Raw genomic sequence first — 13,018 nt, 5'->3', positions numbered from 1 at the left:
AGAAATGTTTCAATATTTTATAAGAGAAGGAAAGCCTCATCTCCTCTGTAATTTCATGGTTTATATTTTTATAATGAATACCATTGCAACTCTGCGTTATTTATTTACTTACCGTAAACTATATATAGCACATGAATTTATCGACTACACTGGTGCTGATAAAAAAAGGTAACCACAGTGATACAGCTAAATTATATTCTTATCACAGTCCCAAATATAGGCTCTTTCTAAGTCTATGCTTCCTAAGTATACCCTTTCTGATTGTTTTCTGTGTTTGTAAAAGCTTTAGTATAAATGTGTTTTGTGTGTATATATATATATATATATATATACACACACACACACAAGCATACATGTTTCATTTTTGCTTGTGCTTTTGTGTTAACAGAAAAATCGAATTTCTGTTTCATTTTTCATTTGGATATTTTATATGTAAATATATAAAAATTACTTCATTCTAATTGCTTCTGAGTACTCTATAATATGCTACAGATTTTTTAACTTGATATTACTTTGATGGACATTTTGGATGCTTGATTTTTTCTTCTATTATAGGCATTTTTACAATGAGAATCGCTGTATATACTTCTATGTCTATGTGCTTAGTAACTCACTCATGTCCAACTTTCGGTGACCCTATGGACTGTAGCCCGCCAGGCTTTTCTGTCCATGGGATTCTCCAGGCAAGAATACTGGAGTGGGTTGTCATGCCCTCCTCCAGAGGATCTTCCCTCCATATGTATATATGAGCATTATTCCCTAGGATGGCAAATAGTTAAATTGATAAGCCAAACCTTTTGTTTCATAAGAATAGTTACTATGCAGTTTTTTCTCTAACAGGTCAATTGTCTTCTACCAATTATGCATACTAGTTGCTCGTTTGCTCAAACCTCTCTAATGCTTGATATCAAAAATCATGATATTCTGTTGGTTAAAAATATAAACTGTGATTTCTATCATATTCATTTTCATTTTTAATTTCATGATTGCAAGTAAGGATAAAACCTGTTTTAAATAATTGGAAAATTGCATTCACTTCTGTATGAATTTTTCTCTGCATAATTAATCCACTTATTTTCTACTGGGAAATAGATTTAACTTGTGTAAAGAGGTAGAACAAATAGAAAGAATGAAACTTAAAGTACATGAGTAATAGGAGAATGTTGATGGAAACACAACTATAGATAAAAGGATACAAAATTTCATTTGAGGATCAAAAAGGGAAAGTTTGTAAAAACTCGTTTTAGCTCAATGAATGTAGACATAAACCTAAAGGTAAGCAAGGGTAGGGCTTCCCTGGTGGCTCAGTGATAAAGAACCCACCTGCCAAAGCAGGAGACATGAATTCATCCCTGGGTTGGGAAGATCCCCTGGAGAAGGAAATGGCAATCCACTCTAGTTTCTTGCTGGGAAATCCCATGGACAGAGGAGCCTGGTGGCTACAGTCCTTGGGGTCACAAAAGAGTTGGGCACAACTTAATGACTAAACAACAATCCCAAAAAAGTAAAGGAAGCTCAGAATACAGGTTATAACAATATTGTAATTTTTATCTACTAGAGCAAACACAAATTCTGGGGCCAGATGTGGGTCATGAGCAATGCAATGAACTGATCATTTTCTGACACATCGTCATCAGGCTCACTCTTGCCATCATCCTGCATGAATCCCATGTTAGTTTGAATTAACCCCCTTCTGTTTATTCTACAACAGTCCCCCAGGACTGCAATATTTAAATCTCAAAGCTACCCACCTCCTATAATTTGGCATGTGCCCAAACTATTATAACTAAAATCTAAAATAAAGTTTATTTTCCATTCAAAATACTCTATCACCCATCCTGTTTCATTCTGGTGTGTATCTTACAATTGCATGTTTGTTACTAAATCATCCAAACCCATGACTCTTACATAGTCTTCAGCTTTCAACTGATATCCCTTTCTTCTTGATGGAAGATTTTGCTTTCATATATGTAACTCCAGTTTTTTGATATCTAGATATCTTTTCTCATTTAGCATTTACAGAGCAGCCACATTGAAATTTATAACTCTGAAATAATATTTCACACTCAGACAGATAATGAAATAATTTCTATCAAAATATTTACAGACATTGTATTTATTCCATAGACTATAATTCTCTGCATTTTGGCTAACTTAACTTCTCAGAGGCCTCAAAATTTATGTTCTGATTTGTTTGCATTAGATGAAAATCCATGAAGGGAAAACTGAAACATCTGATGATTACATCAGCAGATAATAAGACTGATATCTATCCATCAACCTTCATTCTCATCGGCATTCCTGGATTAGAGACTGCTCACATCTGGATCTCCATCCCCTTTTGTGTGGTCTATCTTTTGGCCCTACTGGGAAACTGCTCTCTTCTCTTCATTATCAAGACAGATTCTAGCCTCCATGAGCCAATGTACCTCTTCCTTTGCATGCTAGCTCTGGCTGACCTTACTGTGTGCACTACAGCTGTGCCCAAACTTCTCAGCCTCTTCTGGTTCCATGATGGAGAGATTCGCTTTGGAGCCTGCCTCACCCAAGTGTTCCTGATTCACTCTTGCTCCACCATGGAGTCTGGCTTCTTCCTGGCAATGGCTTTTGACGGTTATATAGCCATTTGTAATCCACTGAGACATGCATCTATTCTGACACATTCTACAATTGGGTGCATCGGTCTAGCAATTGTATTCCGGGGCACAGTACTTCTCTTTCCTCACCCTTTCTTGCTACGGTGGCTTCCCTACTGCAGAAATATCATTTCCCATACCTATTGTGAGTTCATGGCCCTCATCAAGATTGCCTGTGCTGAGACCAGAATCCGCAGAGCCTATAGCCTCATTGTTGCCTTTCTTACAGGAGGAGTGGACTTCATATTGATCATTTGTTCTTATGTCCTCATACTCTACACTGTCTTCCATGTCCCATCCAAGGACGCCCGACTCAAGACCTTGGGAACTTGTGGCTCTCATGCCTGTGTGATCTTAGTGTCTAGACTCCAGCCTTCTTCTCTTTCCTTACTCACAGGTTTGGGCACCATGTGGCGCCCCATGTCCACATATTTGTGGCCAACATTTATCTCTTAGTCCCTCCCATGGTGAACCCCATTATCTATGGGGTAAGGACCAAGAAGATACGAGACAGGTTTCTTAAATTTTTCAATTTTTCAAAGTTTCTGAACTAAATCTTTTTTATTCATAAGTAATATCTGAACAAACATTATATTATCTAACTGTGAATGTGTGGTTTCTTCATCAAGAACTTCTTTTAATTAGGGCTAAGGTTTTTCTATGGGAAGTAACTTACCCAAAGATGAGTTATTACATTATTACATCTATGTTGTCATAGTCATTAAGGCAGGTATAGTACCAAGTAAGGCTCTTTGTCAAAATAATAAAATATTGTTTCAAAAATGGAGAATCATATGAGGTAAAAAGTAAGAGAAATTTAAAATCAACATGATTTATAATCACATCTTTGGCTTACAGTATAAAATTTACTACTAGATTTAGAAATTTCCATTTTTTGCCCCAGTTCTTCCTTCTTGACGAAATATACTTCCTTCTCAAGCATATGCTTTAATACTTTCCTAGTCAGAGTCTCTTGGTGCTACCTTCTCTGTTATCTGTTCACCAAAATTTTCTTCAATTCACCCTCTTCTTGAATGACACTTCTCTAACTAGGCAGTTCTATTCTCTAGTTATTACATTTTATTAGCCTTTTCAAGTTATTCTCCTACAGTCTTTTGAAATCTATTATTAGTGGAATAGGCTCGTGTTGACCAAATTATCCTTATTATCTTTTCTCTTTGTCATTAAATAATTTTGCTTTTCTTGATGTCTTAAAGGTTCACATGGGGCTTCCCATGTGGCTCAGTGGTAAAGAGTCTGCCTGCCAATGCAGGAGATGCAATAGATGCTCAGTCCCTGAGCCAGGAAGACCCCCTGGAGAAGGAAATGGCAACCCACTCTAGTATTCTTGCCTGGGAAATCCCATGGGTAGAGGATCCTGGTGGGTGGCATCCAGGGGGTTGCAAAGAGTCAGATGCAACTGAGCACACACCACACAGGTTCACATGGGTAAATCTCATAGGCATCATGCTAACTGATAAGTCAGACACAAGAGAATACATGCCGTATGGTTCTATGTAAATAAAAATCTAGAGAAAGTAAAACTATGAGGGATCATGTTCAGGCATTCATATTTTCAAGTTCCCTAGGTAATTCACAGATGCAGCTAAAATTCAGCTTCAGATGTGCACAGAGAAATTAGTTGACCAATGGGGAAATATTTTAGTCAAGTACTTTACCATTCAAGCTAAAAATGGGAAGTGAATCAGCATTTATTAAGCATTTGCTAGGTTCCAAGCTCTTCATTTTGTATTTTATATACATAAAGACTTAACTCTTATAATATTTTCTAGGGTTAGTTATCATAAATATCCTATATTAAATAGTTCAACAAACTCATATTCAATGGGTTAGTGAGTCGAGGAGCTAGAATTGGAAGTCTTTTCCAGCTCTAAAACCATAATTTTCTTCTAATCTCATAGTAGTTCCATATATAGATATACATTCTTAGCCACTACACTATATCTAGTTATATTACACACTGATATGTAAGTGTGACAAGTGCTATGATAGAAGTATTAATACAAAATAGGCAATTAGCCAAGGCTATGGGGTTTAGAAAATCATAAAAGTGTTCCAGAAGGATAGGACATCAGGAACGTTAGGTAGATAATTAAAAGTCAGTGTGGATTAGGTCAAGTCAATTGTGTGTGTGTGTGTGTGTGTGTGTGTTTATGTGTGTGCACATGCGTGCCCTTCGGTGTTGGATAAAGGGAAGTGTCCAGTTTTGAGTTAGCCAATTCTACATTCAAGCATCTCACTTCCTAAAGATTATCTGATTTCCGCCCCCTCTGGCAATGAACCATTTTGATTAATAATCAAATTTCAACTTTCCAGAATAATAGTTCTCAAGATTAAGGAGGCTTAAAGTCTCTTAAGAATACAGATTGCTCAGACCTACTCTAAAGCTATTAAGATTCAGAACTTCTGTCACATGTCTCATAAATAAAATCCTATTTTCTTTTGATAGATCATACTGAGTACTTATGATTCGGTGGTCCAAGCTTTGAGAAATACTGTTGTAGGAAACTGAGAATGAACACATAAAGATCCTTCCACTTAAAGGACGTAACATGATTTAAAATTCCTACCAGGAGTTATAGCTTTTCATTAGAATATAGAAACTTAGAAGATGTGTCCCTAAAAACTTATAAAAAATGCTAAATAATCAAAATCCATACTTTTCTTGAAAATGTCAGATGACTGAAATTAGAGAGCAACTAACCAACACAAAACCTCAGAGAAGATAGGCAGAGCCAAAGATGTATGAAACACAGGTCCATGCTTACTAGCCAAGATGCCATATGCCATACAAGCCTGTAAAAAAGAACTGGTTCAAATTTTCAAATGAACTCCTCACAACTAAGTGTAGACCCACTGAGAATATAAAATGGCTGAGGGCCATCTGTGTACGACACAAATGAGAATTTAGACCCACTCAGGTTTTCTCCCTAGAGCTCAGCCAGGTACTCTTGGAAAGCCTACTCTTGGAAAGTAGGACTAGAGGCCTGAGAAGACTTGCATCACGGAACAGACTTGGTAGATGGGAGTGGCATCTGCTGTAGGATGGGGACTATACCTCACCCAGTTCCTGTCCCCTAAGCATCAAGTGAAGATCCATTGCCTGTGAGGTAAAGGAGTAGAAACAGACTCTATAATCCCAGGCTGAAGCAGGTTCATCAGAAGTCTCCTGCAGCCCTGGGGGAGGGGCAGAATCATAGAGAAATCTGCACTTTCAGTATCCAGGAACACTACACCTGCCTGAGACAGGCCGAAACAGAACAATCAGAAGACAGCCCCATCCTCCAGGTCCCACCAGCAGAATCACTGGGTTCAAGTAACAAAGCACCATGCTCTGTTCCTGAGGGAGTGTGGAGAGCCTGGAGATTGGTCTTGTCTGTGACACAGGAATAAAGGGGTGATCCAAAGCTGATACTGGGATAGACATTAGAAAAAACCTTCTCACCAGCCCTCAGCCTGAGTAAAAGGTAAAGTTAGAGAGATATGAATCCTGTGACTCATTCACTGAGGACATTCAAAGAAATCGCAGGAGGAAATGGATGGCCTTAGTAGTCCCTTACCAATTTAAAGATTTGAACCTGTAGTGAGCAACCTTCTAACACAGAAGTCTCCAGGCCTAAATAGCTACACTGGTGAGTTCTACCAGACTTATAAAGGTTAAATACCAGTTCTTCACGAATTAACCAAAACATACAAACAGACTGAATACTTTCCAGACTGAATACAGTCATAAGTAGAAATAAGTACAAATTAGGCTATACAACTAGAGTCCATGTCATAAGTAGAATAAGTGGATAATTAATTTTCTAGAACCACAGTAAGGTTCTAGAAAATCCAAAGCATAACTGTTTGTTTTTTAATAACCCAAGTTCACGGTGTGATGTTAATTAATGCAAACTCCAATAATTTATGACATTATATTTTCCATTGCAATAAAAATAAGTGGAAAATTTTTCCTAAAGTGCCTTCTATAGAACAAGTGTCATAGTATGGTTGGAGGATAATTTCAAAATTTAAAATGAATAATTTATTAATTAAAAGCTCTGAGAGTCCTGCAGTAAAATATAGCTAAAAATTTAGTTTTATTGGCCAAGATTTACGAACATATTTTCCCTTGAATCTTTTCTACAAATAATGTCAGTAAAGCCATATAGAAATAGAAATAGTGAGTGATAGTGCATGGAATTAGAATTTCATCTTAAACACACACACACACACACAAACACAGGGGTAACACTGGACTTGAAATCTAAGGCTTCCAACATTCTATTAGGATAAAACTTTCTATGGAGTGGCAGAATGGCAGAAAACACAGAGACAAACTGCTTAAAAAATAAGGGTTCCTTTGAAAAGAAGTATCAGCAAGCAAGACTCTGTAAGAACTCATCCATTAAACAAGCAACACAATACAGCTTAAAAAAAAAAAAAAAAGAAAAGAGAAAAACTACACCTTTACAAAGAGTGTCAACTTTCCTCAGTTTTGTTCATGGAAAATTCTAATCTTCACACATAGCATATACACAGTGTCAATTTTATATCTTCTAACATTAACATGGCAAAGTCAAGAGCAGCATTCTTTTTAATAGGGGTTCCAGGCATATGGGAAGTGCTCCAGCATCTGTTACTTTAGAACTAGCAATGATCAGCGTAACTCATTTATTTTTGTTTAAATCAATATATAAAGATCTTTTTTGTTTGCTTGTGTTATTTTTCAGTGGGGGCAGCATGGTTTAGTTTCAAACTGATGGTGACTATGGAATGTGATGTGTTTTGTTGAGTCATAGTAGAAGCAAAACAAAGTGTTGGTTTTCTTCCATGTGAAGAGGCTGAATTATTTTCAAACAATGGAAATTATAAAACACCTTTATTAATGCATTTGACATGATTCTAACTTTTAAATTTAGGTTTGTGAAGGAAGCTGACAGGTCTTCTCTAAGATAGGCCTCTATTGCTTCCAAATATTTCATTTTGACCATAGAGTGCCACTCCCTTCTTAGATTTGATTCTTTACCAGAGTTATGCTTTTTTCTTGGAAAATACTTTCAGCACATGCTCTCTAATCTGTTTAGTCTTGACACCATAGATTACAGGGTTGAGAGCAGGTGGAATGACTACATAGAAATTGGCCAGAAGGATGTGGATGTAGCGTGGTATATTCTGGCCAAACCTGTGGATCATGAATGAAAAAAATGCAGGGGTGTAGAAAGCCAGCATCACACACACATGGGAACCACAGGTGCTGAGAGCTTTGAGCCGGGCATCATGGGAAGGAAGTTGAAATACCGCACGGAGGATCTGTACATAGGAGACGACAATGGCTACAATGTCAAACACCAAGACAGAGACAGCACATAAGCCATAGATGATATTGACCCTGATGCTGGCACAGGATAGGCGGGCAATACCCATGTGCTCACAGTAAGTATGAGGTATGATTTGGTGCCCACAAAATGGTAACCTTAGAATGAGCGGAACAAAGGCAATGACAAAAGTCAGAGGTCTCAGGAGGACTGCCAATGCGATGATGGCTACCACCTTGTTTGTCAGCACCAGTGTGTAGTGAAGAGGGTTACAGATGGCCACATAGCGATCATAGGCCATGGCCACAAGCACAGCCGACTCCATGCCAGTGCATAGGTGAATGAAGAACATCTGGATAAGGCAGCCCTCAAAGGAGATTTCGCTCAGCTTGAACCAGAAGATGCCAAGCATCTTGGGGATGGTGGATGTGGACAGGCCCAGGTCAACAGATGACAGAATGGCTAGGAAGAAGAACATGGGCTGATGGAGACTACTTTCAGTCTGAATCATAGAAAGGATGCTAGTATTCCCAAGTACAGCTGTCAGATACACAACAAAGAAAGGAAAACCAATCCATATATGCATATGTTCCAGTCCAGGTATCCCCAGAAGAAGGAAAGAGGAGGGATGAAATAGTGTGGCATTGAGTGAGGCCATCATTTGGGGATCTTTTTGTAGTGAAATATTTCAGAGACCAAGATCTTCTCAGTCAGAGAACATATCTCATCCTACAGAGAAAATGAAGAGATCAGTGAAACATCTACTATAACTGCTGGCTTTGTTGCATCATAGAGGCCTGAAAGTCTATGAAATTTAATGGTAAAACGTGGCCACAAGATTTTAATGTGCTTCATCAAATCCATTCATTCAACTGAATTTTATATTTTAGTTCAACAAACATTGCGTATCTACCATATCTGCACTGAGTTCTATGCTAAGACTGAATGCAAAAGATGAGTTAAACAAGGTATCTTTCCTGGTGGAACTTAAAATGTTATTGGTTGAAAGAGTCATACAAATAGGGCATTCAAATTAATAAAATAATTTTAAGATAAGTTGTTCCCTTGCTACTTGGGTACACAAAATATTTCCTGAAAACTTCTTATTATTTTATAGAAAAACTAGTTGATTCATGACTATATATTTTATATACAAAGTAGGAATACATCTTAAACATAAGAAGAAATGTATGGTATGTGAATTATATCTCAAAAAAAGCTATCTTTTAGAAAATGACAGCCATTATTATTATGAATATACCACATTTCTGACTTAAGCATACACAATACACTATTAAAAGGAACTATAAATGTAACAAGAACTTTGTAAGACAGCTTTGGATCTGTGCTGGCCTTCCACTATTTAAGCCACCCAAAACCATTCCTCATGTCATAGTCATCTTCTGGTCTCTCCTTTCTTGTTATTTCTAACATCATAAAATAGCCTTTTATGAAGTTTTATCAATGAACCCATGGGAAACCTCATCTCTGGATGATCTTCTTAAACTGGGTCTGCTTAGTATGGCATGTATATTTCCCTCTTCATTTCTCTTCTGATTGCAGGCAAATGGAGCCTGCTATTTGTGTCTTCCATATATATACATACACACAAATATTAATGTTCAGGTTTATAAAAGATCACAAAATAGTCAAGTAAAATGAGTTAATTTATACATGTCACTCTCTGAAATGAAATCTACCTTTCATTTTACTATACAAAGTTGTCACCATGATATATCACCTTAATAAGTCTGAGCACACTGTAATTGAGTTGTTTCTTTCTCTTTCACACTCACATACTCTGTCTCTCAATAGAGAGAGAGTTGGATAGACATATACATAAAAGGGACATATGCCTGTGCAAAACAGGGAGACACTGCATTAGACAGGTAAACTGTATTAGAACAATCTTTCAAGGCATGAAAGTGTGTGTGTGTGTGTGTGTGTGTGTGTGTGTTGAAAGGGCACATTGCTGTTTGAGCCTTGGACACATTGCATGAGAAATTCTACAAAGGAGACTTTGATCCCAGATGGAGATAAAACTGTGAATTAAGATAATTAATCAAAAGCAAGTAAATTATAAGATTGAGAAAAAATAAAAGGGATATGGAGAAAGAAATAAGAACTATGTAGGAAAAATACATATCAAAAAGGATGATGTTATAAGGAGTCATACTTATTTATTTATTGAATTTTTTAAATTTTATCTTATATTGGATTATAGCTGATTAACAATCTTGTATTAAGGGATGGTATTTAAATTGAGGGGATTTGGGAAAGAAATGAAGTAGAATCCTATCATCAAATTTCTCTTCTGTGACTTGAGTTCAGCTAACTTAGAGCTTAGTGTTTGGGAAACAGCATAATATTTAGGTATAGATATTAGGAATTGAAGCCAAATACTATTGCTCATTGTCATGTGAATTTAATTAAATAATCACTCTTCTTTTAGTCTGAAATTCCTCCCCTATGAAATGAGGTTAAAATGTTGATATCACTGGTTGTTGCAAGGTTTACATGGGTCATAATGTGTTCATCAAAAAATAGCTACAGTTACTGATTAACCTATTGATGAGAACGTGATAAATAGAGAGCTATAGTGAACTTGGTTCTGCATATCTCAACTTGTCAGGTAATTCTTACATCAGGGCAGACTTTAAATCCTGATACTCAATTCATTTGCATATAAATATTTTGATAGAGTTCATTATATTTATCATGAAGTACATCTGATTACCCTTATCCTTAGACATTTTCACAGATATATGCATTACATACTTGGAGATTGTCCTACTTGAAACGATTAGGACTATGTTCTAGTTGGAGAAAACTATCAAGTTGTTTGGTTATGTTTTACTAGGATGTAACTGGTGAGGGATCATTTCTGAATAGTTGAAGTTAAGTTCAATTATAGTTTTCACTCTGTGTTGAATATAATCTCAGGATGGGGGCATTTCTCCAACCTTCATATTGGTTTAGAAAGGGTTGATGGTGAGAAAGAAAACACAAAGAGAATTTCGATAGATAAGTAAATAGATTAAGAGTCAGGTTAGCAAAGAGCTCTAGTGCACAGGAAGAATGTCACAAGTATCAAAAGATATATGAGCTGCACACAGAGAATGTTTAATAATGTATTAGAAAAGTGAAAGCAGTAGTTGCTCAAGTGTACATAAAGGATTATACCAACACATTCTTATAGTCAGCTCCCTTATCCCCTCCCCTCAATCAGAAAGCTTTGCTTGCTTCCCCCTATCCTACCACCTACCATTCTTTTTCTTGTGCTCAGCTGACCACAGAAAAAGATTTTCACTTCTAAAAACTAACTTACCTGAAGAGATTTCTAGAGAAGTTAACATCCTTTTGAACTCCCTTTGCTTAGGTGGGAGGTTTCATGGTTTGGTGATCACAGCCTCCAGAATGAGACTTTGGTTGTATTGGGAACACTCTAAGGTTGGGAGAGAGAAGAACAATAAAGCTCTGAGATCTGAAATAACTCCTTTTTTAGTGAAATAGAACATCACCAGAACATCACCACATCCTGACCCTGGACCCAGAATTTTGATTTTAGTATTGTTTATTTTCAAAGGAAAATTATTATTGTTTTTTTGACCTTGTAAAATTGTTAAAAAATTTTTCACAACAGGGTTCTTGGGATTGGTTCTAAATTCTTAATCCTAACTCCTTGAGATGACTGGGGCAGATCCAGGTCACATGATATATAAAGCAATGGCTGCATAAATTTGAATCTCTCTTCTTAGTATTGTATAGCTACCATTTTGATTCAATATTGGCCAATGCAGGAGACACAGAAGATGGAGCTTCAGTCCCTGTGTCGGGAAGACCCCCTGGAGGAGGAAATGACAGCCCACTCCAGTATTCTTGCCTGAAAAATCTCATGGACAAAGGAGCCTGGCAGGCTACAGTCATCAGTTCAGTTGTCATGTCCGACTCTTTGCAACCCCATGGACTGCAGCACGCCAGGCTTCCCTGTCCATCATCAACTTCTAGAGCTTGCTCAAACTCATGTCCATTGAGTCAGTGATGCCATCCAACCATCTCATCCTCTGTCATCCCCTTCTCCTCCTGCCTTCAATCTTTCCCAGAATCAGGGTCTTTTCCAATGAGTCAGTTATTTGCATCAGGTGGCCGAAGTATTGGAGTTTCAGCTTTAGCATCAGTCCTTTCAATGAATATTCAGGACTGATTTCCTTTAGGAGTGACTGGTGTCATCTCCTTGGAGTCCAAGGGACTCTCAAGAGTTTTCTCCAACACCACAGTTCAAAAGCATCAATTCTTCAGCACTCAGCTTTCTTTATGGCCCAGCTCTCACATCTATACATGACTACTGGAAAAACCATAGTTTTGACTAGACAGGCCTTTGTTGATAAAGTAATGTCTCTGCTTTTTAATATGCTGTCTAGGTTGGTCATAGCTTTTCTTCTTTTAATTTCATGGCTGCAGTCACCATCTGCAGTGATTTTGGAGCCCAAAAAAATAAAGTCTGTCATGGGCTACAGTCTATGAGTTTGCAAAGAGTCAGACATGCCTGAGTGACTGAGCACACATGCATGCACCTGGAGATAGCATCAGATCACACAGGTCAAAATCCATTCCTAAAAGGTTTTCCCCTGCCCTACTTCCGATACCAGTCACAAACCCAGTTATCATCCATGCTTCTGACAGACCAGCATACAGACCAGATCATAGGTTTATTGTAAACTCTAAACTCACTCTTTTGACTTCAATGGCAAGTTGCAAGTTAAAGTTATTACTTGTACATTTGACTGACTGGTTATAAATCAGAGATTGCCATGACCTCCTCCTTGTGTGCTTGTGTACTAAGCCACTCCAGTTGTGTGCAGCTCTTTGCAACCTCATGAACTGTAGCCCACCAAGCTCCTCTGTCCATGGAATTTTCAAGCAAGAATACTGGGATGGATTGTCATGACCTCCTCCTTGGGTCAAATTAATTTGCTAGAGCAGCTTACAGAATTCAGAGAAAAATTTTACTTAAGAGAACACGGCTTTACTCCCTATTTCTAGCACAGAGTCCCTAAAACC

General features: G+C 37.5%; 2 protein-coding genes across 2 annotated transcripts; one reads left to right on the top strand and one right to left on the bottom strand.

Annotated features, from left to right (window-relative positions):
* The first annotated feature begins 2,213 nt into the window (after positions 1-2,213).
* OR52S1C (olfactory receptor family 52 subfamily S member 1C) lies at positions 2,214-3,190 on the top strand. Its single transcript, XM_024975651.1, is given in 2 exon segments — positions 2,214-2,997; positions 3,000-3,190. Coding segments are annotated over 2 exon segments (975 nt in total).
* A 4,483-nt stretch (positions 3,191-7,673) lies between these two features.
* On the bottom strand, positions 7,674-8,618 carry OR52E1B (olfactory receptor family 52 subfamily E member 1B). Its single transcript, NM_001390707.1, has one exon. It carries the CDS (start codon positions 8,616-8,618, stop codon positions 7,674-7,676), a length of 945 nt encoding a protein of 314 aa, NP_001377636.1.
* Positions 8,619-13,018: the final 4,400 nt, after the last annotated feature.

The sequence above is a fragment of the Bos taurus genome, chromosome 15 (assembly GCF_002263795.3).
Source record: "Bos taurus isolate L1 Dominette 01449 registration number 42190680 breed Hereford chromosome 15, ARS-UCD2.0, whole genome shotgun sequence".
In the NCBI taxonomy this organism is placed as follows: domain Eukaryota; kingdom Metazoa; phylum Chordata; class Mammalia; order Artiodactyla; family Bovidae; genus Bos; species Bos taurus.
Note: the sequence above shows the minus strand (reverse complement) of the source record. Positions and strands in the feature narration are given on the sequence as shown.